This window comes from Somniosus microcephalus, chromosome 11, assembly GCF_052327205.1.
Source record: "Somniosus microcephalus isolate GS21.2 chromosome 11, FLI_Smic_1.0, whole genome shotgun sequence".
Taxonomy (NCBI): domain Eukaryota; kingdom Metazoa; phylum Chordata; class Chondrichthyes; order Squaliformes; family Somniosidae; genus Somniosus; species Somniosus microcephalus.
The window spans coordinates 22,764,351-22,791,274 of record NC_140997.1 but is presented as its reverse complement, the minus strand read 5'-3'; the positions used below and the strand labels follow the sequence as shown (position 1 = coordinate 22,791,274).

Here is a 26,924-nt window from a genome sequence, read left to right as displayed (position 1 = left end):
GAAACTAGAACTAGGGGGCATAGTCTTAGAATAAGGGGCTGCTCTTTCAAAACTGAGATGAGGAGGAACTACTTCACTCAAAGGGTGGTAGGTCCATGGAATATGCTGCCCCAAAAAGCTGTAGAAGCTACATCATTACATAAATTTAAAACAGAAATAGGCAGTTTCCTAGAAGTAAAGGGAATTAAGGGTTACGGGGAGCGGGCAGGAATTTGGACAGGAGTCTAGGTTCGGATCGGTCATGGCCCTGTGGGTAGCGGAGCGGGCCCAGGGGCCGTGTAGCCTGATCCTGCTCCTATTTCGTGTGTCTAATTCTGTTAGATTCAGGAGATGGTTCTGTGATAGTAGATTGGCGGTTAGGATCAGATCAGCCATGATCTTATTGAATGGGTAGGCTCGAGGGGCCGATTGGCCTACTCCTGTTCCTATTTCTTATGTTCTTATGAAAGAGCCAACATTTTCTCCAATTAAATGTTGGGAAGACCGAAGCCAGTGTCTCCGGCCCCTGCCACAAGCTCCGTTCCCTCGCCACAGATTCCATCTCCCACCTTGGCCACTGTCTCAGGCTGAACCAGAACGTTCATAACCTCCGCGTACTATTTGACCCCGAGGTGAGTTTCCAACCCCATAATCCTGTCCATCGCAAAGAGCGCCTTCTTCCATCTCCGTAATATCGCCCGTCTCTGCCCCGCCTCCACGCTTTTGTTACCCCCAGACTCGACGAGTCCAATGCTCGCCTGGCTAACCTACCATCTTGCACCCTCCATTAACTTGAGCTCATCCAAATCTCTGCTGCCCATATCCGAATTCGCACCAAATCCCGTTCACCCTTCACTCCTGTGTTAGCTGATCAACATTGACTCTTGGTCCACCAACGGCTCATACTCACGTTCAATTCCCTACATGGCCTTGCCCCTCCATCTCTGTAACCTCCTCCAGCCCAACAACCCTCAGAACTCTGTCCCGCCAACTCTGGGCCCTTGTGTATCACCCACTTCCATCGCCCAACCATTAGCAGCTGTGTATTCAGCCAGCCATCTGGGTCCCAAGCGCTGGAAATTCCCCCCCCCACCCCGTTTAGCAAAGGTCAGATTTCTTTAACGCAGGCATTATTGACTCGAGCGCACAATCTAGGCTGACGCTCCAGTGCCTGTCTGCCGTCTCAGGTTGATGTACAAGATTACACGGCACTATTTCGAAGAAGAGCAGGGGAGTTCTCCCTGGCATCCTGACTAATATTTATCCCTCAAACAATATCACTTAACAAAACAGATTTCAGGCCATTATCACATTTCTGTTTATGGGATCATGCGGTGCACAAATTGGTTGCTGCGTTTCTTACAGTACAACAGTGATTACACTTCAAAAGTATTTCAGTGGCTGTGAAGCACTTTGGGACATCCTGAGGTTGTGAAAGGTGCTATATAAATGTAAGTCTTCCTATACTACATTAATCTGGAGCTCTGGGTGCCCAGTGTATGCGAGACAGCTCCTGATGTTTATGCCATTAAATCAGCTTTGCATTGTCTGGTACGATAGCAAAATACTGCAGATGCTGTGTAGGGAGTTTGCAAAATTCCCCCACCTCGCCTGCTTTCCGAATCAAACAAAGTTGGCCACTTTTTAAATGTACAAAATGGAGTTCTGGGACACGTGACCAGAAAGCTGCTGGAAGCGAGTCATTTTTCTCCCCAGCAACAAGACTGGAGACAGGGCCTGGAATTCCACAGTCCCTATGTGGATTCCAGGCCAGACATGGAATTGAATATGTAATAGCAAGTCGCCAGTAGGCCGGTAAGAACAATGAACCTGGATGCACTGCAATCAGGGTTAAGCTAGTTAAAACCATCATCGGGCCCATCCTAACAGATCCAATCATATCAGAAACCGATTTAGAGGACTAGGCACCAGAGACACCATTGTGTGACTGAAACCAAAAACAATGAGGGCCGGTGATAAGGCCGTTAGTGGGAAATCGGCCGTTTTGCAGCCATTTACAGTTAACAAAGTAACCTGGGACACCTCTCGATCTGAGGGAGGCAAGGCAGATCGAGAGAGTATAACTGTTTTTAGTAAGCAGACAGAAAGTGCAGTTCGAGACACTTCGACTTGGAACACACTTCGGGAGAGACAGCTTCTACACTTCACTTCGATTTCATCCTGGGACTTCGCTGCAAAAGGGAAACTTCGAGGACTCTACTGGGAGCAGTCTCCAAGACGGGGAAGGCTATGCGCAGCAGGCCTATGCTTTGGTAAGCAGGCGAAGCTCCCGGTCCGTACTGCCTCCCGATTTAAACCTGACTGTTCCCACCACCCCCCCCGTGCCCACCACCTCAGGCAGGGATTCAGAGTGGAACCAGGAAGACACGGGACGGAGTGCACCATCCCGGTACAGACCGGAGCCCAGAGCGGGCCTCGCTAAACGGCGCAGCCCGACCCAGGAGGGAAGCCTTTTCGCCCAGCCAAGGAGGAAGATCCACTACCTGACTGACGGGAGAGTGTGTGGCCAGTGCACACTGAACTTTACCAGGCCAGACCAACTAAAGCTGCAGTCCCAGGACAACCTAAAGGCCTTTGTTCCAATGCGTTGGGTGAGCATGAGAGTCTGACCCCCCTTTAGTTCGACCTAGGTTAGGGATAGTGTAGGAGGTGGGGATAAGGCTAAGGGGAGTGTTAATGTGTGATACCCCTCGATGTGTCGTACTCCTTCCCGCACTCGCGTGCCCTCTGTTTTGAATATATAGTATTCCTTTTTTTTTCTTTTTAAAGTGTATAGAGCTGTAGCCTTGGTTTAGTATCGTTGAACCAATTAATTTCTCTGCTTGCTTGTTTTGTTTTATTTTTCTCTCAATAAAACCGTTATTATTTTAACCTTTCACCTGCTTGTCTGTCTCGAGCTTGTTATTCTGCGCATCAGCTGCCTGGTAGGATCCCAGTGTCAGAACTAAGTGGGAGTGTGGGGACGCCTCGAAAACGTCCACTGGGTCAGGCCCGGGCCAAACCGACCACCCAACCAACAACCCCTACAGCTGCAAATCCAAAATAACAACAGAGAATGCTGGAAAAACTCAGCAGGTCAGGCAACATCCGTGGAGAGAAATTGGAGTTGACGTTTCGGGTTGAAACCTTTTCTCCCCTTGTCCTGACTCTTCCCACCTACATCCGCGACTCTTCGGACACCCTCCGCCACTTTAACAGTTTCCTGGCCCCAACCACTTCCTTTTCACCATGGACGTACAAACCCTCTACACCTCCATCCCCCACCAGGATGGCCTGGGGGCGTTCCACTTCTTCCTTGAACAGAGGCCAGTCCCCATCCACCACCACCCTCCTCCGCCTGGCTGAGCTTGTTCTCGCATTGAACAACTTCTCCTTTAACTCCACTCACTTCCTCCAAATTAAAGGTGTTGCTATGGGTACCCGCATGGGTCCTAGCTATGCCTGCCTTTTCGTGGGCTATGTGGAGCAATCTTTGTTCCAGTCCTACTCGGGTCCCCTCCCTCACCTCTTTTTCTGATACATTGATGACTGTATCGGTGCCGTTTCCTGCTCTCGCCCCAAACTAGACAATTTCATTCACTTTGCCTCCAATTTCCACCCTTCCCTCACCTTCACATGGTCCATCTCTGACTCCTCCCTTCCCTTCCTCGACTTCTCCGTCTCCATCTCTGGGGATAGGTTATCGACCAATATTCACTACAAGCCCACTGACTCCCACAGCTACCTGGACTACACTTCTTTTATTTCTTTTGTCCGATCGCAGCCCTGCCTCCGATCTATCTTTTCTTTCCAGTTTTGAAGAAGGGTTCGACCCGAAACATCAACTCAAATTTCTGTCCACGGATGTTGCCTGACCTGCTGAGTTTTTCCAGCAATTTCTGTTGTTATTTCGGATTTCCAACATCCGCAATATTTTGCTATTGTACTAGTGTTTGGTTCACTGCCACACCTCTTCTAGGAATGCCTACCTTGAAGAAGTTCTGCTCTTCTCTTCGACGGGATCTCCGTTTGGCTCTTCAACCTTGTTCATCTTCATTACTTTCAGTTTCCCTTCTCGTGTTTGCCTATTACCATCTCGTCTAGCTTCTAACACCTTTTATTGTCTCTTTTTTACTTCTTTTGTTTCTTTTATCCGATCGCAGCCCTGCCTCCGATCTATCTTTTCTTTCCAGTTTTGAAGAAGGGTTCGACCCGAAACGTCAACTCAAATTTCTGTCCACGGATGTTGCCTGACCTGCTGAGTTTTTCCAGCATTTTCTGTTGCTATTTCGGATTTCCAACATCCGCAGTATTTTGCTATCGTACTTCCTCCCACCCCACCTCCTGTAAAGGACTCTATTCCATTCTCCCAATTTCTCCGCCTCCGCCGTATCTGCTCCGACGATGCCACCTTCCACACCAGTGCTTCCGACATGTCTCCCTTTTTCCGCAACCGAGGATTCCCCTCTACAGTGGTCGACACGGCCCTCGACCGTGTCCGTTCTGTCTCACGCACTTCTGCCCTCACCCCTGCCCCTCCCTCCCGGAACCACGATAGGGTTCTCCTTGTCCTCACCTTTCACCCCACCAGCCTCCACATTCAACGGATCATCCTCCGCCATTTCCGCTACCTCCAAAGTGATCCCACCACCAAACACATCTTCCCCTCCCCTCCCCTTTCAGCATTCCGTAGTGACCGCTCCCTCCGAGACACCCTCGTCCACTCCTCTATCACCCCCAACAGCCCTTCCCCTTCGCCTGGCACCTTCCCGTGCAAGCGGAGGAGATGTAACACCTGCCCCTATACCTCCCCCCTTCCCACTGTCCAGGGCCCCAAACACCCCTTCCAGGTGAAACAGCGATTCACTTGTACTTCTTGCAATCTAGTATACTGTATTCACTGCTCACGATGCGGTCTCCTCTACATTGGGGAGACCAAACGCAGATTGGGTGACTGCTTTGCGGAACACCTCCGTTCAGTCCGTAAGGGTGACCCTGAGCTTCCGGTCGCCTGTCATTTTAATTCACCGCTCCATTCCCACTCGGACCTCACCGTCCTTGGCCTCTTGCATTGTTCCACGGAAGCTCAACATAAACTCGAGGAACAGCACCTCATCTTCCAATTAGGCACTTTGCAGCCTTCCGGACTCAATATCGAGTTCAATAATTTCAGATCATAACCTCGGCCTCTATTACTTTTTTCCTTTAAATTTTTTCCACCCCTTTGTTTTGGGTCCTCCTTTCCCCCCCCCACCCCCTCCTTTCCTTTTGTTTCTCTCTCTCACCTGGCAGCTGTCCTTATCCTGCCAGTACACTTCACACCTAATCTCAGCTGCCTTTTGTCTCCACGGGCCCATCACCATCTCATCTGGCTTCTAATACCTTTTATTGTCTCCTTTTCTTCTTTTGTTCGATCGCAGCTTTGCCTTCGATCTTTTTATTTTCTTTCCAGTTTTGAAGAAGGGTTTCAACCCAAAACGTCAACTCAAATTTCTCTCCACGGATGTTGCCTGACCTGCTGAGTTTTTCCAGCATTCTCTGTTGTTATTTTGCATTGCCTGGTGTCAGGCTGATAAACAACTGAACAGGGAATACTGCTCAAATGAGGATGAGCAAGAGCAGCGATTCAAACTCTATCTGGGAATCCAATGGTTTATGATTACATGCACCAGCTGCCCAGTGTTGCATACTTATCCATTCAGAATCAGGTATCACCCAGCAGAAATGTCCCCACAGAAAGTTCATAGGAACAGGAGTGGGCCATTCAGCCCCCCGAGCCTGCTCCGCCATTCAATTATATCATGGCTGATCGATACCTCAACCTCATTCACCCGCCTTTGACTCATATCCCTTGCTACTCTTACCTAACAAAAAGACATCTCAATCTTAGTCTTGAAAGTTTCAATTGACCCAGCATCCACAGTATTCTTTGGGGGGGGGGGGGGGGTGTGCGGGGGAAGAGACTTCCAGATTTCTACCACCCTTTGTGTGAAGAAGTGCTTCCTGATTTCACTCCTGAACGACCTAGCTTTAAATTTTAAGATTATGCCCTCTTGTTCTGGATTAAGTCACCAGAGAAAATAGATTCTCTTTATCTACCTTATCGAATCCTTTAATTGTTTTAAACACCTTGATTAGATCACCTCTTAATCTTCACACCTCACCCCTCCATCTTCCATCTTCTAGCATGGAGAGGACAGGAATGCCTTGTTTCAATAACAGATTTGTGCTGAACTCAGCCAGGAGGCAGTTGGGTCAATACAGTTGGCCTCAATGCTCCTGGGCGCTGAGGGAGGGGGAGAAAAATCATCCTGCAGTGTCCCCTCCTGGAACACGCCTGCGTGTTGGCATTGGGTAAAGACCAGGTGACGACTCCCCCATGGCTAAATAACTTTGACAAGGGGCCAGAAATCAGCTGTTCCCTTCCAACTGCACCTCTGCTTTCAGCAGAGGGGGAAATAATTAAAAAAAAATAATGTTGTCAAGGTGGGACACAGATTGTATCCCTGACCCATTCCTTAAAACATCATAAAATATCGCCCTCCAGGGATAGAATCATCACCCAATGTGTGCCCGGGCCGTACGGAGCAGAAGGTTGAAGCTCGATTTCTGGTCTGTGTGGAGTGAGCTGCTCTTACACAGGGCAGCAGATTGAAGTGCTACAATAGGCCTCAGCCAGTCAGCCAGGGTTCCTACCCCATGATCGCTATCCAGCGATTCCTGTTGGAATTGTGTGGGGGGGGATGTTGGGTGAAGGCAACGCCAGGCTTACTTCAGAAAGTTTCCTTTCAAATAGCCTGCTATGAGAGAGACAGTGTGTGAAGCATGGCCACATGGGCAAGATAGCAGAGGAATCCGGTGGCCACAGCTAGCGCCTTCAAAAGAGGAGAACACTGCAAAATACACTTAAGTAAATCAAGTAAGTTAAATGCAAATACAAACAACACTGATGTTGAATTACACTGGTATCATTCGCCTCACTTGTGCTTTTGTTCTGTCACCGTTTCTCAGTGCAGTTGCAGGGGTGGGTTTACTTAATTTATTTTCAAGCAAAATCCTAATGCTTTGGAGCAAAAATGTATTTCATTTCTTTTTCCAAGTTTGCAAATATTTTTATAACCCATTCCACCAAAACAATCTTGCCCGGCATGCCCACGTGACAAAGGATACATGCACTGCTCATTCTGAACTCTGTCCCTCATGTGTCTCTTTCTCTACTCGTCTTCTGCCTCTCACCTCCTTCTATACGAGACCCCCTCATTCCCGTGTATCTCTTCTCATTCCTTTCTCTCCTCTGTCCCTTCTGTATGGCTCTCTCTTCAATTGCCTCTGTGTTGCCCCTCTCTCACTCCTTTCCTTCGGTTTCTTTTCTCCTTCCCCTATTTCTCGGTCCCCTCAGAGTTCTCAGTCTCCTTTTCTGGATTGCACACTCTCACCTTCAATCTGATAACTATTATATTATTATAATTATTATAGTAAATAAATTATATATCATATCAGAAATGCACATTTCAAATTTGTTCAAGAAAAAAAAGCACATTTCCGAACGATTCCCACCCCTGCGATGTCACTCCATGGAAAAAAAACAAAATATTCAATGAAGATGATGTCACCGCCACAATATTGAGCCTTTTTTTGGACTGGCCATACAGTCAGCTACTTACAATGAGGTTCTGAACTTGATTTCATCTTTCTCGACCACCTGATCACACGACAGCCCAGCATGGTCCTTCCACAACACCTGACACTTCCTGCAACTTTCCTGGAGAGAGCAGAGGAAACAATTAATGAGAGACAATAAACTGCATTCACCCGGGTAGGAAACCGTAAGAGATATCACGTACTACATACAAGTATACGCCCTGGTACAGTTTGAAGTCTGCCATTCTGGGAGTTAGTTTTCTCTTTTCCCAGGGGTGGGAGGGATCTCCAGAGACTCAAAACTTTTTTTGTTAATACACAAGCACGTATAAACAGATTAAAGGGGCAGAAATGGAATTAGCATCTCTAAAATCAAGCTTGGAAATGATTAGCACGTTTGTATCATATTTTAACACAGGAATTACCCAGTACAATAGTATGAAAGGCCTTGGTTGCCCTCTGCCCTCTCACCCAAGTAGTCATTACTGAAAGGATTCGCAAATTTCATGTCTCCCCTGAAGATTTACTTCTGGCTTATTAGAGAAACCCTGGCTGGACTGAGTTTAAAATCCAGGGCCCAACAAGATGGCTACGGTCAACCTCATGGCCAAGGCCTGCAAAGTTGAGGTTTGGACTGACAAAGAAGGAATGTTCCAGAAATGAGAAGGCAGACAGGCCTTCTGCATTTATGTATGAGAAGCAAACAGTGGCATTCGGGCCTCTGATTAAAACCCATCAAGGCCGTTTGCACAGATAATCAACGGGTAATAGCTGCATTCAGACCTTCGTTAGCTGACTTCGACACTGTTTGGAAACGATCAACGGGGCATTAAAACTGGAATGGCCCCATCACAAGACCAGTTACACAAAGGAAAACACTTATGGGACGTTTAAAGACCGATTAACCGGCCATCCAGGGCGATGGGCCCAGACCGGTTTCCTTTGTGTCATCTTCAACACGTTCAGGTCAGACAAAGAAACAAGCTGATCTGACAGGTGATAAGGGCTCCCAGAAAGGGGTATAACTAGCCCCTCGGGAAGCCATCTCTCTCTCGCCTGGACTCCGGTGCCCTGCCTTACCATCAAGAAGATCGACGACGAAGACCCCGTCCAAGGGAAGCAGGATACCCGCAGTTACATTTTAAATCACTGGGGTATCTCTGCTCTGGGCGGTGAAAACCCTAAAGACATCGGCAGGCAACGGGGCACGGAGCAGGCGTTCTAACATCCGAGACTGGGGAGCATAAACTTTCTGGCCCATCGCAAGACAACTTAGATAGGTGTAAAGGGTGGGAGTTAAGGGGATTGCTAAAGTTGCCATTTTAGTCATTTTCCCTCGATGTGTCCGTTTCTCCTCCCCCGCCAAGTGTAATTGTGTTACATACATAGTGATTTCCTCTGTATAGTGTTTATTTTTCTCTATTTTAATAAACATTGGTTTTCTTTGCATCAAACCACTGGTCTCATTTTGTTTATATCGCTGCTCGTAATAAGTCCGGTGGTCAGAACCAGAGGGGAAGCGATTCGAACCGCGCGGGGCTGGAGCAGCTCAGATACACCTGACTGGCCAGACACAAACCCCAAACCAAAACCCCCTACAGAAATGGCGACAATGGCAAGGACATCGGCGACAGTATGCGATATAACAGATAGTGGTGCGGAGGGAGAAACCGCAATGGAAGAGAGGTTGTCCACTCATGTGTGTAGAAAGGTTAATATTGCCAAGAAATGGGTGGGCGCTATGTTAAAGGCCAAGCGTCCCATAGACGCCGCCGCCCAGTGGACGGCGAGTAAACAGCATAAGATGTCAATTGAAAAGGCAGTCTGGTTAATGTGCTATAAGAAACAGGTCCTAGTGCTGGACAGGGTTGTAGCAGCACAGGCTGCCAAGCTCAAGAAATTGGCCCTAGAAATGCAGGATAAGGTTGCAGCGGAAGAGAAGGTGCTAGTGGCGCTTCAGGCTTTAAGCCAAGAAAGAGCGCAGATGGCCAAGGAACACCAGGCAAAAGTAGAGTGTCTGGAGGCCCGGGCCGTCGAGGTGCAACGGGAACATCAGGCAAGGGTAGAGCGCCTGGAGTACCAGACCGCTGAAAGTAAAGCCAGCGCTAGGCGCAAGCTGGAGCACTTAGAATACCAGGTTAGAGAGGCGAGGGGCAGCGAGGTAAGGCTGCAGGACACAATTTGCGACCTTACCCAAAAATTAAAAGAGCAGGAGGAGAAAGTAAGGGAGGTAAAGGCAGCATATAAGCTAGCCTGCGACCGGGGGTTCGAGGAGGTAGATGTAGGGAGGAGATAGAAAGCTTGGGCATGGCCTTATCGAAGGCGATGGGGATGATATGCCTCATCAGCCCAAAGGCAGGCCAGTTGGACTTTACCGGCAACCCAAACAGAACCGTCCCACAGGCAGCACCCAGAACAAAGTTGGCTAGGGAATCAGAGGTCCCACGGCCGCCACCCATAGCTCCGAGCTTTCAGGAGTGCTGGCAGCGAAGGGGGGTGGAGAATGAAGTGGTAGGGGAAGCACAGCAGGCCCGACTAGATAGGCCGGGACCAGGACCGGTGTAACCCCTCCGACAACGGAGATACGGCCCGCCCGTTGATGACGAGGACCCAGGGGCCATCCAAAATCAGTTTGTGGTGCCGCATGGCACCCAACAGCTCAGGGCCATGGTTAGCCACATCCCCAAGCTCACCGAAAAGGGAGACCACTCTCTGCACTTCAGGGAGATAGAACAGGCAGCGTGCGTCAATGACTGCGATGACACAGAGCAAGCTAAGATGCTGCTGTTTTCTCTGGGGAGTAATCTCCTCCAGACCCTATCTGATGAATGTAAAAAGGGGCAGAAGGATTATGAGGAGTTGAGGAATGAGATATTGGAGGCCATGGGACTCAATGACGGTAGTCCGTTCGCCCGGGTGGAAAAAACGGTACAGCTCCCAGGGGAGTCCCCGCAGGCGTTCGCAGACAGGCTGTGGCCAGTCTACCGGAGCGCATGCCCGGGAATGCCAGCGCGGGCATTACTGAACCAAGTCCAACTGACCCACTGGCTCCGTTGTCTAATGACAAACTGCCTGCCCCAAATCCAAGCCCAGGCTGTGGCCTGGTTTGACCCTAGTAGCCCCCAGACCATCGAGGAAACGGTGATCCGCCAACTCACTATAGCATTAAAAAATATGAGGGGTATCGAGACACCCCAAGCCAAGGGAAAAGTCCATGAGGTTAAACCTGGGAGCCAGAGTAATAAAGAGTGGCACCATGAGGGGAACCGTCCCTCCCAGACTAAGTTAAACTGTTACGGGTGCGGGAAGGACGGCCACTGGTGCAAGGATTGTCAGAATCCCTGGAAGGAGAATAAGGGAAAGAATTCATCAGCCCCAGCCCAAAAGGCAGAGCCAGGTATCCCTCCCGCTGCGATCGAGCCACTCGTGGAGTCGATACGATCTTTCTTCCTGACCAGCCAGGGGAAAATAGCAACCACCACCGGTGTTGTAATCCCACCAGCCCCATACAACCCACAGCAATGACTAGAGCCAGCGCAGCCTGTCGACCTGTGTCCCCCAGAAAGACACGCACAGGAAGAGACCTCCTGTAAAATGGAGGAATACCTGCGGTGCCAGGTTGCGGAGGCTAAGTTAGTTGAGCAGGCTTTAAGGGAGGAGAACACTAGGTTAACAGCGAGGGCTGGCAGTTTAGAGGGTCAGCTAAGGGTTTTTAAAATGGTTCAGGATCAATATAAGTTGTTTAAGCCGGAGGCAGGGAAACAGGCAGCTGGGATTCAATCCAAGATTAGAAATCCTCAGCCCACAGCGGGTACGCGCACGCAGGCTGCACACGCAGGCGCAGTCGCGTGCGTCAAGGGAAAAGTTCCCCAGCGCTTTGTCCAGACCACTCCCCCTCTCTTATGGGATTCCGAGGAGAAGGAGCCCGAATCAGATGGCCCCGAGCCTGAACCAGGTTTTGAGCCTGGAGGGGAAGACCCTCAGCCGCCGGCAGCCGGTGGCGAGGGATTGCCCGTCCCCAGTTCAGGTTTGGGAGGGAAGGGGCCCGATCGAGAAGGCCCCCAGCCAGTGAGGACTGTGACCCGAGCCAAGGGTCCGCTCGCCAGGGTAGCCCCACCGGTAGCACTCCCCAGGAGGTCTCCTCGGCCACCCCAGCCCAGAAAAGTATGGTCACCGGCTCTTCAGTTAAAAAGGACGGTCTCCCGTGTCAGAGAGAAGCCGAAAGACAGAGGTCCCCAGCCAGCAGCCATAAGCTGCGAGGGACCAGAAGTGGAGATCAGTGCAGCCACGCCGCAGGGAGCAACCTGTAGCAGCCCAAACAGGGATTGGGCAGCGGATGTATATAGTTTAGGTAGTATAATTTTAAGTAATGTGTATAGAGGATTAAGTTAGGGTGTTTTTAATTTAATTCTAGGCAAGGAACTGGTAGTGTATAAGTTTTAAGTATGGAACCGTTCCAGAGTGTTGTCTACGTGAGCCGAGGTCGCGGGACCCGATCACACTTCCCCCGAGCCAGGGAGCCTCCAGGGAACCTGGCTAGATGCTTTTATGTCTTTTTCAGAATTTTCGAAATGTACAGAGAAATAATCCTGTTCAGGCTGAGCCTCGCGAGAAGGGGCGATGTCGAGGCCCATCATATCTTTGGATGTTCGGGGAAGAGAGCGCCCCTAGCACACGATGGAAGTGGTCTACGGGAGGCGGATGAAATCACCTCGTGTGTCCACGAGGGGAGCTGGCTGGGATCCAATTCAACCCAGTATTCTAGCGAGACCGGCTTCACGTATGGGGAGGCCTCCCTCCAGTGCCCGAAGATACGAATCGTCACCCCAAGGATTAGCGTCACCATGGGCAAAAGAATATGTTTGACCTGTAAAGGGAACGTTCCCCTGGATAGGTGGTGGTGGCTCAGAAAGTTAAGCAAAGACATGGGGAACCCCCGGGTAGAGTGGGAAAGGTTAGGGAATGACACTCACAGGACCATTACAGGGACCCAGGGAGGGTTAAGTGTGTGCTGGGATAAATGGTGGGAACCGGATCAGGGGATCTACGTCTATATGTGGGGATCAGAGAAAGTCTGCCCCACAGGCGTTTCCATCATTTTCCGCAGCCAGTGGAAAAATTACTCATACATAAGCCTCGACCGAGTGCCAGCAGACTACTCACTTGCAGGGAGCACCACACCCACAACACCCTCTTGCATTTACATAGCACCTTGAACGTAGAAAAATGACCCAAGGTGTTTCAGAGGACTAAACAGATTAAAATGGACACCAAGCCAAACATGGCGATATTAGGAAGGGTGACCAAAAGCCTGATCAAAGAGGTAGATTTCAAGGAGGGTCTTAATAGAGGACAGGGAGCTGGAACAAGCCTAGGCAGATGAAGGCACGGCCACCAATGGTGGGGCCAATTGAGGGAGTATATACGAAAGGCCAGAGTCAGAGGAATGGAGAGGCCTGGGGAAGATTGGAGCCAAGCCTGGCCTGATCCAGTCCGTGTCCGATGCACGCCTCCAGGAACTGCTATCAGAATCGGAGTCTAGCTAACTCAGCATAAACTAGGGATCAGACCTGGGACTGTCACGGCCTGTACGGCTCAGCTGCTCACAGGACAAGCTCGCTGGGACAGCATGTGGTGGTTCTACCAGCAGAAAGCCAAAAGCAGCAGTTGACGAACTTCAAACAGTCTGAAATGTCTTCACCTCCCTCTCCTCCTCCAAGACCCTCCTTGAAAGCTACCTTTCTAAACAGGATTTTGGTCACCCTTCCTAAAATCGCCTCCTTTAGCTTGCTGTCCATTTTTGCCCGATTACGATTCTAAGCAGTGAACTGCAGCACCAACGTACTTGTTTTCTATGATGCACAAAATAGTTTAAAGCATTAAGTGAAAACCAGATTTACACATTGCTGCAAGGCAATGAATTTATTACGGCAGAGGGCAAGGTTAGCACATCAGGATAACGCAGCTGGTCGATGCAAAATAAACAACTTGATTCCAGCTTGAAGTCATGTGAGGTAAATAATCAAACTTAATTTCCTTCACTTATTTTACAAATACTGAATGCATGCTTTAAAATCAATATTTAAAAAAAATATAAAACATCTTGGTGCAATGTTTACTGTTTGACATAACTTTTTTTTTTACTTTTAATGTAGATAGAATTCTGATTAGTTTCAGCTTCCCTTAAAAAGCAAATCCTGACGCAAGCGAACATGGCCGACGCAATCGAACGTGGCCGACGCAATCGAACGTGGCCGACGCAATCGAACGTGGCCGACGCAATCGAACGTGGCCGACGCAAGCGAACATGGCCGACAGTTGGAAATCGAGGACAGTCTATATACTTAAATGGCTAGCCTGGATGGATAAGCACATTAAAAATAGAGTGTGACCACTATCCTGGGTGACCTGTTGATGTGAAGCGACGGTACATTTCATGAATTTTCTCTAGTAGACTGTATTTGAAATTTACAGTAAATATTGCGCCCTTCAACACTAGACAGCTATTTTCTGTATGAAATACCAAACATGAGAAACTGAAATCATGAACCTAAATATATTCTATTTTGTACACGCTCGTCTGTATTACTGTACCAGCACTTCAGCGGCATCTGTTAGGCTCAGCAGGCTGAAAACTACACCGTGGTTTGCAGCACTGTGAGTCAACCAGTAATCACCAAAAACTGAACACGTTCCTGATGAACATCGGTCGCTCGCACCCCTTTTGACTGTAGGCATTCTTAGCCTCTGGGCTCAGCGCTATTAGATCTCCTATGGGCTTTTAGGTAGACCTCAACCACATCATGCACAGTGCATCAGCAAAACTATACTGAGTGAAAGAAACACAGAAGCAAGGGAAAGACATTTGTAGATTGTAAACATAATTTCAAGACCAGTGCACAATCTTCCTGAGGCTTTGCTTCTAAAGGGCAAGGTACATTCACAGAAATCACAGAAACCCCACAGTGCAGATAGAGGCCATTTCGGCCCATCGAGCCTGCACCAACACATATCCCACCCGATCCCCGTAACCCCTACACCAACACATATCCCACCCTATCCCTGTAACCCCACATATTTAATCCCCCTAACACTAAGGGTCAATTTATCATAGCCAATCAACCTAACCCGCACATCTTTGGACTGTGGGAGGAAACCGGGGCACCCGGAGGCAACCCACGCAAACACGGGGAGAATGTGCAAACTCCACACAGACAGTCGCCCGAGGCCGGATTCGAACCCGGGTCCCTGGCGCTGTGAGGCAACAGTGCTAACCACTATGCCACCGTGTCTACATTGTGCAATCTAAGTCTGAGGAGAACGGTGTAGGCCAACAAAACACGTTTGTGGTCCTGTATATTGTTCACTATTGGTCCTTCAGCTGGTTATGCAGCAGTCCGCTATTTCAGGGGTGTCCATATTGTGGTCTGAGAGCCCTACTCGGCCCTAAAACGCTGCAATTCTTACATACGATATACACGGAACGCAGATCTATTTAAGCTTGTACTTCATACGCACTGGTTTGTTTTTTACAACTGCTATTTACAACTGGAGACATATTCACAATTAATGGGAACGCTGACTGAAACTTTAAAGTATCAGTTTGGCGGCGGTCTCACCCGTGAGTCAGAAGATTGAGTTCAAGTGCCATTCTCAGACTTCAGCATATAAGCTAATCATCTCAACACTGGTTCGGCTTCAACTGGAGTGGTGTGTCCAATTCTGGGCACCGCACTTTAGGAAGGATGTAAAGGCCTTAGAGAGGATGCAGAAAAGGTTTACAAGAATGATTCCAGGGATGAGGGGCTTCAGTTACGTGGGTAGACTGGAGAAGCTGGGGTTGTTCTCCTTAGAACAGAGAAGGTTGAGAAGAGATTTGATAGAGGTGTTCAAAATCACGAGGAGGTGTTCAAAATCATGAGGGGTCTAGACAGAGTAGAGAGAGAGAGAAACTGTTCCCATTGGTGGAAGGGTCGAGAACCAGAGGACACAGATTTAAGGTGATTGGCAGAAGATCCAAAGGCGACACGAGGAAAATCTTTTTTACTCAGCGAGTGGTTAGGATCTGGTATGCACTGCCTGAAAGGGTGGTGGAGGCAGAGTCAATTGTGGCTTTCAAAAGGGAATTGGATAAGTACCTGAAGTAAAAAAAATTTTCGGGGCTACAGGTGAGTGGGACTGGCTGAAGTGCTCTTGCAAAGAGCTGGCGCGGGGTCGACGGGCCGAATGGCCTCCTTCTGCGCTGTAACCATTCTATGATTCAATATTGAGGCAGTGCTGCATCATCAGAGTTGCTGTTTTTCAGGCGAGATGCAAAACGAGGTCCCTCCTATGTGCTCAGGTGGATGGAAAAGAAAAGGTCTCCTGGCACTATTTGAAGAGAAGGGAGTTCTCCCAGTATCCTGGAAATAGAGGAACAGGAGTAGGCCGTTCAGCCATTCAATTAGATCGGGGCTGATCTGTATCTTAACTCCATTCACCCGCCTTGGTTCTGTAAGCCTTAATGCCATTGCCTAACAAAAATTTCAAGACCAGCGCACAATCTTCCTGAGGCTTTGCTTCTAAAAGGACAAGGTACATTTCCAGAGTTCCACTACCCTTTGTGTGAGGACGTGCTTCCTGACAACACCCTGGAATGCCGAGTTCTAATCCTTATCCTGGAGTCACCCACCAGAGGAAATCGTTTCTCTCATCCTGGCCAACATTCATCCTTCAACTACTAAAGCAGATTGACTGGCCATTTATTTCATTTTCTGTTTATGGGACCTTGCTGTGCCGCATATTGGCTGCTGTGTTTACCTATAAAACAGTCACTACACTTCAAAAGTAATGAACTGGTAGTGCAGGGCTCCTGGACATGCTGAGGAAATGCAAAGCATTATATGAATACAAGCTCTTTCTTTCCTTGATACGTGACCCACATGGCTCCATGGTATGCACTAAAGTGGTCCACAAAGACGACAAAGGTTTGGACAGTCCTGCTCGGTTATATCCAGAAAACCTACTATTCCTAGCACGGTCATAGTTCATGGGATGTGGGCGTCGCTGGCTGGGCCAGCATTTATTGCCCATCCCTAGTTGCCCTGGAGAAGGTGGTGGTGAGCCGCCTTCATGAACCACTGCAGTCCAGTGCTGTAAGGTAGGGAGTTCCAGGATTTTGACCCAGCGACGATGAAGGACCGGCAATATACTTCCTAGTCAGGATGGTGTGTGACTTGGAGGTGGTCAGGATGGCGCCGACTGCCCTTGTCCTTCTAGGTGATAGAGGTCACGGGTTTTGGGAGGTGCTGCCGAAGAAGTCTTGGCGAGTTGCTGCAGTGCATCTTGTAGATGGTACACACTGCGGACACAGAGCGCCGGTGGTGGAGGGAGTGAATGTTTAAGGTGGTGGATGGGGTGCAATCAAGCGGGCTGCTTGTCTTGGATGGTGTCGAGCTTCTCGAGTGTTGTTGGAGCTGCACTCATCCAGGCAAGTGAAGAGTATTCCATCACACTCCTTACTTGTGCCTTGTAGATGGTGGAAAGGCTTTGGGGAGTCAGGAGGTGAGGCACTCACTGCAGAATACCTAGCCTCTGACCTGCTCTTGCAGCCACAGTATTTATGTGGCTGGTCCAGTTAAGTTTCTGGTCAATGGTGACCCCCCCAGGATATTGATGGTGGGGGGATTCAGCGATGGCAATGCCATTGAATGTCAAGGGGCGATGGTTAGACGCTTGTTGGAGATAGTCATTGCCTGGCACTTGTGTGGTGCAAATGTTACCTGCCACTTGTCAGCCCAAGCCTGAATGTTGTCCAGGTCTTGTTGCATGCAGGCACCGAACACTGTGCAGTCATCAGTGAACATCCCCACTTCTGACCTTATGATGGAGGGAAGGTCATTGATGAAGCAGCTGAAGATGGTTGGGCCTATAACACAGCCCCGAGGAACTCGTGCAGCGATGTCCTGGGGCTGTGATGATTGACCACCAACCACCACAACCATCTTCCTTTGTGCTAGGTATGACTCCCGCCAGTGGAGTTTTCCCCCTGATTCCCAATGACTTCAGTTTTACTAGGACTCCTCGATGCCACACTCGGTCAAATGCTTTGATCTGATCCATTGATTTTGGGATCACTTAGCTCTGTCTATAGCATGCTACTTCCGCTTTTTAGCATGCATGTAGTCCTGTGTTGCAGCTTCCCCAGGTTGGCACCGCATTTTTAGGTATGCCTGGTGTTGTTCCTGGCAAGCTCTTCTACACTCCTTATTGAACCAGTGCTGGTCCCCTGGCTTAATGGTAATGGTAGAGTGAGGGTTTTGCCAGGCCATGAGGTTACAGATTGTGGTGGAATATAATTCTGCTGCTGCTGAAGGCCCACAGCGCCTCATGGATGCCCAGTTTTGAGCATGAAATCTACCTATTTTGTCCTGCGACACTCTTCTTTGAAAAGTGCGATGCGATCTTTTTTGTCCAGTTAAACAAGTGGACGAGGCTTTGCTTTACACCTCTCCTGAAAGACAGCACCACATAGCAGCATAGTGATGTGGAGAGGAGGTATTTTACGGTCATGCAGTGATGTGGCGAGGCATATTTACTCGATAGCAAAAATTATACCCACTTAATATTGTGCAATGTCGTCTAGTTAGTCTATTCTTTGGTCATGGAGATAGAAGTGATGGGAGTATTTTTTGAATCTGGGAGGGCCAGATGTGCTTCAATGATGCTTTCTGGTCCTTCGTATTCCTATGCGATACTCTACTTATTCTATTAGTCACCACGTTACAAAAATTTATTGCACTGAAAATACATTTTTAATTTGCCATTAATTGGCAGCCTTGCTCAGAGAGGACAACAGATGGCTGGTGTGAGAAACAGAAAGAAAGCCGCATTTATATAGCACCTTTCACGACCACCGGAACGTCCCAAAACGCTTTGCAGCCAATGAAGTACTTTGTGACGTGTAATCACTGTTGTAATGTGGGAAATACGGCAGCCAATTTGCACACAGCAAGCTCCCAAAAACAGCAATGTGATATTGAGCAGACAATCTGTTTTAGTGATGGTGGCTGAGGGATAACTATTGGCCCCATGACACCGGGAATAACTCCCCTGCTCTTCTTCAAAATAGTGCCATGGGATCTTGTTATTGTGTTACTGTGCCACCCAGTATACAAAATAAACTAAAGCTCAGTTTCAAATAGTACTATTAATTCACATGTTTTAAAACGCATTAAAAAAAAAAATCAGTAAACACAGTTGGGGTCATCGACAACCCTGATGTATCCTAACCTAGTAACCCCTCAGCCACTTTCCTGTCACGTCTTGCTCAATTCATCCCAGTCACATCACTGACCCCGTGGCCTGACCTGGAATTGTGTTTCAATTTGTTTTTCCTCCTTCATTGAGATTAGGGCCTAGAAATTCAGTATAGCCACGTTTGGGGCGCTAAAGTCGGACGGCCGCTAAAGTTTGCGCCCGGCGCAAAGTCGCGCCACCTTCACCGATATTCAGTCGCATCGCCCCAAGAGGTTGCTGCTGCGCTAAAACAGGCGATGCACGACTATCTTTAGGCGCTAAGCCGGCGGTGCTGAGCGATACCCCCGAGGCCGGGCACAGCGCAGGTGCGGCGAGTTGTTGATTGACGGCAGACACTCTGGCGCTGGTCAGCTCTTAAAGGGGGAGGGTGGATTTGTTTGCCTGCCACGCCCTGCACACTGCAGCCCTCAACCTAGGCCTGACCACTTCTGCTTCATCTGCACAACGCCCAGGGCTATGGAGAAGGCCAGGGAGAGAGCACAGCGCTTCAGCGACGGTGACCTGAGGGTGCTGGTTGGCGGAGTGGAGCGCAGGCGCCATGTTCTGTTCCCAGAAGGTGGCAGGAGGCCGCTGCCCAGCGCCTACCGGAAAGCCTGGAGGGAGGTCTCAAACAGGGTGACTTCCAACAGCGTGGTTGCCAGGACTCCTGTGCAATGCCGGAAAAAGTTCAACGACCTCACTCGGGTTGTCAGGGTGAGTACCCTTTCCAGTGTCCTCCTCATCCCTGCATGTGCACCTCAGTTTATGGGCAAAGGGGCCTGAAAGCCCAAATGGCCAACCCTCATCCAGCAGCTATGGGACTGTCATGAAAATCACTTGCACATTCAGCACTTTACACACTGTACAAGCTATTCCACCATGGGAGGCATTGCAGACAAGATCAGGGCTTCACACTGTACAAGCTATTCGACCATGGGAGGCAGTGCAGACAAGACCAGGGCTTCACACTGTACTTAGAGGCCGTCCTTTCTCTTGCAGGCCAAGGTGGCGCACAACCGGCGGAAACTAAGTGAGACCGGGGGAGGCCGTCCTGACGTCAAAGAGCTCTCCGACCTCGACCAGCGTGTGGAGCGCATTATGGCAGGCCGGCTGATTGGCCCCGTCACCAGTGGAGATGCCGACCCTGTTCTGGGCACCAATGGTAAGGGCATCACCTTTTTGACCTCTCTCTTTCCACTTGCGCCTCAGATCAGCATCCTTTGCCACTGTCCGACCAATGCAGTGCATGGCAGCACTCATGCCTCCCTCGCTGCCGCCCTGTCCTCACTCTAAAGCTACTCTTGTGCCTTCCTGCTTTCAGATGGTGAATCGCCAGGTGAGGAGGCGGGCCCTCAAGCTGCCACTGTCAGCGATTCCGAATTCGAGGAGGAGGAAGAGGAAGCCGGCCCATCAGTGCCACCCTCAGCCGCGCCAGCCCATGGCGATGAAGGGGACACGTCTTCCCTGGAGGGGAGCCGGGGGGAAGGGTCGGAGGAGCGTGAAGCTCCGGGGCCCAGCGGGCTGCAGCAACGCGGGAGGGGTGGGGAAGCTCGGCGGACTTCTCCCCAGAGGGTGAGTGCGGCCTCCAGTCCTGCGACGGTCAGCGCAGAGGAGGTGCGGCTCCTGGAGGAAATGGTCGTCCAGGCTGAGTACAGGCACAATGAGCTCATGGCTGCAGTGGCAAGGGTGCCTGACTCCATTGAGTCTTTGTCAAGGAGTGTGCAGCAATTTGGAGCAGCACAGGCCAGGAGTCTACAGGACTTCGCGGCAGCACAGGCGGCTTCGAGCCAAGTGCTCAGTCGTGCCGTCCATTCACTGGCTGTTGTCATGCGGACACAGACCAGGGCCACACGGGCACTAACTGCTGCCACCCTCGCTGGATCAGCCAGGCATCGCCAGGGCACTCGCCGCGCAGCAGCAGCCCAGCAGTCTGTTCTTCAGCTGTTTGCTGCGCATGCTGCAGTGCTGGCCCGTGCGAGTGCCAATGTATCAGGCGACCAGGGAGCACCTGCAATCTATCAAGTTGGCACCATTCCTGCAGCCGACACTACCACTCCGCCATTGCAGCTGCCACGAGCCGCTGGACAGACTGCTGCCGCCCAAGCAGAGTTGGAGCAGTCAGCAGCCGGCCCCTCCAGGGCCAGAGCTGGTGCAGGCTGACCCCCAAGGGCATCTGCCGTCTCGCCATCTGACCCTCAGCAGCCTTCCCCCAGCCTTGCTGCAGCCACTGGGCTCCCATTGAGGAGGAGCTGCAGGGCGGGCAGGGGCCAGGCAAGGATGCGAAAGGCATCGCCCTCGCAGGGCAAAAAGTAGAAGGTCTGCACAAATGCTTTGTGGTTGTTGAAAGGCCGAGACTGGTGTAGTTGTGTTTTTGTAAGGCCGAGACTGGTGTCTTTCTTTGTTTTTGTAAGGCCGAGACTGGTGTCTTTCTTTGTTTTTGTAAGGCCGAGACTGTTAGTTTTGTGTTTTTGGAGGGGGCTTCTCAACATGAGGTTGTAATGTGGGAAGGGCAGAGGTTTGCAATAAATTAATGTTCTTAAATCGCACTGTGCATGTTTTTTTTGGCAAGTCCTGGTTGCCCTGCTCGGCTGAGGGCTTGTGGAGCGGCTACATTCATCTGCTGACATTGGCACAAGCCATTCCCTGAGAGGGGGCCTAGAACCGACATTCAATAAGCCGGCGACGGGCGGCCCTTGCACTTTCTGCCTCCCTCCTGTGCTGGTCCTCCTCCTCCTCCTCCTCCTCCTCCTCCTCCTCCTCCTCAGGTGGTCCTCCAATCTCTGGTGGCAGTGGCTGAGTCCTGCGGATAGCCAGGTTGTGCAGCATGCAGCACACGACCACGAAATGGGAGACTCGCTCCGGCGAATATTGTCGGGCTCCACCGGAACGATCCAGACAGCGGAACCGTTGCTTCAGGATGCCGATTGTTTGCTCAATGATGTTCCTGGTTGCTTGATGGCTGTCGTTGTATCCCTCTTCAGCAGGGGTGCTGGGCGCACGGAGCGGGGTCATCAGCCAGGTACACAAAGGATAGCCTTTGTCCCCAGCCATCCTCGTGGGTGAGGCTGGGCCTGGAACATGTCTGCCACAGGATGAAGGCATCGTGGCTGCTGCCTGGAAAGCGGGCATTGACAGCTAGGATGAGCTGCCTGTGGTCACACACCAGCTGGACGTTGAGCGAATGGTAGCCCTTTCGGTTGCGGTAATCCTCGGAATTCTCCAGAGGTGCCCGCAAAGCCACATGTGTGCAGTCAATAGCGCCCTGCACCATGGGGAAGCCCGCGAATGCTGCAAAGCCCATTGCACGCTGTTGCTGCTTGGCAAGGGCCATGGAGAAGGAGATGAACTGACGTCTCCTTTTTAAAAGGGCATTGGTTACCTGGAGGATGCAGCAATGCACGGCGAACTGGGAGATGTTGGAAATGTCCCCAGTAGCGGATTGGAAGGAGCCGGTGGCATAGAAGTTGAGAGCCACCGTCACCTTCACTGCCACCGACAGAGACGTCCTGCTCCTCAGCTGTGGCTGCAGATCACCGCCAAGCAGGTGGCAGATCTCTGTGACCGCCTCCCTTCGGAATCGCAGCCTCCGAACACACTGCTCGTCAGACATGTTCAGATAGGAGAACTGCTGGCGGTATACCCTGAGTGGGTAAGGCCTCCATTCCCGATGCCTGTTGCCCCCTATCCGTCTAGCCAGGACTGCCACTCTCTCACGGCGTCTGTGAGCCCTTTGGATGCAATGGAGAAGGCCAGCGTTTGCACCCATTGCAGCCCCCATTATATGTTAGCAAACAATGATATGTCAATGAAGGCAAAGACAAGTGGAAAGCTGTGGCCTGAAGCCAGAAGTACCTGTCCGAGTGTTGAGCCAAAGCAGAAAGCTCTCTACCTTGGTCTCTCTGCAAAGATCCGTCTCTCAAGAAGGAGTGCTGCGAAATGGCAGCCTTTTCTAGTGCAGGAGGAGTGCCCTTTAATTTGCGCCCCCCGCGCCCCGCATCGACTGAGCACCGTTCCACTCTACCAGTCGCTAGGGGCGCCAGGCGCACAAGAGGGCGTCGCGACTGAATTTCCGGTTTGGGGCGCACAAAGGGCGTTGCACGAGGAAATGACGTCAGGATCTGCGCGCGCAGCTGAGCGCGCGCAAAGACTTTGCGCCGCCGCTAAATCGTGAGTGAAGTTGGGGAGAGGCGCAGATCGCGCTGCGCCCGGCCGCTAGCCGCCTAGCGCCCGACATCTACTCCTCCTAAGGCGCTACCGGCTGGCGCAACCAACTGAATTTCTAGGCCTAGGGATCTTAGTGCTGGAAATGGAACTCTTCATTTCAGGCACCCAGTCCCCTCATCAGCATTGGGCACTGCCACGTCAGGCATAGCTCCCTTTACTCTTGCCCCAATAATGTGTCTTAGTGCCCATGTCAGACACACACATCAGAAGAGCCCTCCATACTTGTACCAGTGTCCTATTTCTTCCTTTCAGCCATGGCTGAGTGGGCAGCGCTCTCACCTCTGAGTCAGAAGGTTGTGGGTTCAAGTCCCACTCCAGAGACTTGGGCACAGAAATCTGGGCCGACACTCCAGCGCAGTGCTGAGGGAGCGCTGCACTGTCGGAGGTGCCGTCTTTCGGATGAGACGTTAACCCTCTCAGGTGGACGTAAAAGATCCCATGGCACTATTTCTTTGAGGAGCAGGGGCGTTATCCCTGGTGTCCTGGCCAATATTTATCCCTCAATCCCAGATATAAGCATTAAGATCGGAGATAAACTTTTGTGCTGCTTTGCATCGGATGTTATGGTTGGGATTAGTCCTCTATATCTGTCTCCAATGTAGATTAGAGTTTGCTGAAGAATTCAGTCCACTGGTCCGGCTGGCTTTAGAGTCCAGGAAGGTTTTCACTGAATATCTCTGCCAAATTGGGCTGTAATATTCCATCACTGAGCAGACACAGGCTTTGTAGAACACTGAACTCACAGATAGTGATAAACAGGGACATACACAATTACATACATGTACGTTGTGGTCCTTAAGCATAATCTTTGTGGATTTTTTTAATCACAAGTCAAGACTGTTGCTATGCAGAGCAGCAGAGATGATCTTTGAATTATACAGCTGCTGCCTTTTGTTGGAGTTTACTAGGGAGGGAAAAATATTGGCCAGACTTCCACTCCTAATCACTATCCAATGCCTGCTGCTAGAATAGTGCACACAGGATCATGCTCCCTTGGGCAAACAGCCTGCCAGCACTCAGCGTGAAAGCTTGCACGTGAATAATGGTCAACTGCTTGAGGAAAAAATATATATATTTTTTTTTAAAAAGGAAAAATTCAAAAGGACTTAACCACCTCCAACCATGAAGTACAAATCCTAATGATGGAATATGACCAGATTTTTCATTCATGTATATTGTGCAAATTTTCTGATAACACCAGCATATCGATAATTTTCCCTTCACGGACGACAGCATTTTTAATATGTAAACATACATTTCAGCTTGATAAGCACCCCTAACTCTGGACTCGATATCCACCCCTCCTTCACTCGCACACTGTGGCTGCAGTATGTACCATCTACAGGATGAACCCCAGCAACTCACCAATCCTACTTCAACAGCAACACCAAGCCCTGCAGCCTTCATCACGAAGAGCGCACGAGCAGCAATGCTATGGGATCATCACCTCCACTTTCTCCTTGAAGTCACACACCACCAACTTGGACATAAGTCAATGTTCTTTGATCATCGCCGAGTCACGGTCCAAAATTTCCGACTTCAACACCATTACAGAAGCACCGTTGCCACAAGGACTAAAGTGGCTCAAGATTGGCGAGTCCACGAGAGAGGAGAGAAAGGGGGGCGAGCGAGAGAGAGAGGGGGGGGGCGGGCGAGAGTGGGCGAGCGAGGGGGCGGGCGGGCGTGGGGGGGGCGGGCGAGAGCGGGGGCGGGCGAGAGAGGGGGCGGGCGAGAGAGCGGGCGGGCGAGAGAGAGAGAGAGAGAGGGGGCGAGAGAGAGAGAGAGGGGCGAGAGAGAGAGGGGGGCGAGAGAGAGAGAGGGGGCGAGAGAGAGAGGGGGGGCGAGAGAGAGGGGGGGAGAGAGAGAGGGGGGGCGAGAGAGAGGGGGGGCGAGAGAGAGAGAGGGGGGCGAGAGAGAGAGGGGGGCGAGAGAGAGAGGGGGGCGAGAGAGAGAGGGGGGCGGGAGAGAGAGGGGGCGAGAGAGAGAGGGGGGCGAGAGAGAGAGGGGGGCGAGAGAGAGAGGGGGGCGAGAGAGAGAGGGGGGCGAGAGAGAGAGGGGGGCGAGAGAGAGAGGGGGGCGAGAGAGAGAGGGGGGCGAGAGAGAGAGGGGGGCGAGAGAGAGAGGGGGGCGAGAGAGAGAGGGGGGCGAGAGAGAGAGGGGGGCGAGAGAGAGAGGGGGGCGAGAGAGAGAGGGGGGCGAGAGAGAGAGGGGGGCGAGAGAGAGAGGGGGGCGAGAGAGAGAGGGGGGCGAGAGAGAGAGGGGGGCGAGAGAGAGAGGGGGGCGAGAGAGAGAGGGGGGCGAGAGAGAGAGGGGGGCGAGAGAGAGAGGGGGGCGAGAGAGAGAGGGGGGCGAGAGAGAGAGGGGGGCGAGAGAGAGAGGGGGGCGAGAGAGAGAGGGGGGCGAGAGAGAGAGAGAGGGGGCGAGAGAGAGAGAGAGAGGGGGCGAGAGAGAGAGGGGGCGAGAGAGAGAGAGGGGGCGAGAGAGAGAGAGAGGGGGCGAGAGAGAGAGGGGGCGAGAGAGAGAGGGGGCGAGAGAGAGAGAGAGGGGGCGAGAGAGAGAGAGAGGGGGCGAGAGAGAGGGGGCGAGAGAGAGAGAGAGGGGGGCGAGAGAGAGAGAGACGGGGGCGAGAGAGAGAGAGAGGGGGCGAGAGAGAGAGGGGGCGAGAGAGAGAGAGAGGGGGCGAGAGAGAGAGAGAGGGGGCGAGAGAGAGAGAGAGGGGGCGAGAGAGAGAGAGAGGGGGCGAGAGAGAGAGAGAGGGGGCGAGAGAGAGAGAGAGGGGGCGAGAGAGAGAGGGGGCGAGAGAGAGAGAGAGGGGGCGAGAGAGAGAGAGAGAGGGGGCGAGAGAGAGAGGGGGCGAGAGAGAGAGGGGGCGAGAGAGAGAGAGAGGGGGCGAGAGAGAGAGAGAGGGGGCGAGAGAGAGAGAGAGGGGGCGAGAGAGAGAGAGAGAGGGGGCGAGAGAGAGAGAGAGAGGGGGCGAGAGAGAGAGGGGGCGAGAGAGAGGGGGGCGAGAGAGCGAGAGAGAGAGAGGGGGGTCGAGAGAGAGAGAGGGGGCGAGAGAGAGGGCGAGAGAGAGAGAGGGGGGTCGAGAGAGAGAGAGGGGGCGAGAGAGAGAGGGGGGCGAGAGAGAGAGAGAGACACACACAGAGTATATACAAATTATATGAATGTATATTTATACACTCAGGGATATATCTGTCTATACACTGTATGGATAGATCTGCGTTTATGTGTTCAACCATAAATGTTTTTCGATGTTTTGGCAACATAAGATGTACCTTGTCATGCCAATAAAGCGATTTGAATTGAATTGAATTGAATTGAGAGAGGGGGGAGTGAGAGAGAGAGAGAGAGCGGGATGAGATGAGATACTGGGACTATCACTGTAGCCAAAAAAGCTGAAGAGATTTAATTGAGGTTTTTTTAAGTCATGAAGGGTTTTGATAGTGTGAATAAGGAGAGACTATATCCTCTGGATGATGAGTTGGTAATAAGGGGGCATCAATATAAAATTGTCAAAGTGAGGAGAGGCAGGAGAAATTTCTTCAAGTGCATATCCAAGTACTTTTTAAATGTGATGAGGGTCTCTGCCCCTCTCACCCTTTCAGGCAGTGAATTCCAGGCCCCACCACCCTCTGGGTGAAAACATTTCTCCTCAAATCCCCCTAAACTTCCAACCAATTACATTAAATCTGTGCCCCCTGGTTATTGACCCTTCTGCTAAGGGAAATAGGTCCTTCCTATCCACTCTATCTAGGCCCCTCCTTATTTTATACACCTCAGTTAGGTTTCCCCTCAGCCTCCTC

The 26,924-nt window shown here is 51.1% G+C and overlaps 1 protein-coding gene across 4 annotated transcripts in view; it reads right to left on the bottom strand.

The window, feature by feature from the left end:
* rnf216 (ring finger protein 216) overlaps positions 1-26,924 on the bottom strand; it is a 226,999-nt gene that overhangs the window by 32,873 nt on the left and 167,202 nt on the right. For all 4 annotated transcript variants that reach the window (XM_086000328.1, XM_086000325.1, XM_086000327.1 and 1 more), the window contains one exon: positions 7,644-7,741. In XM_086000328.1, the coding sequence (XP_085856454.1) occupies positions 7,644-7,741 (98 nt within the window). The remainder of the gene's footprint in view (positions 1-7,643; positions 7,742-26,924) is intronic.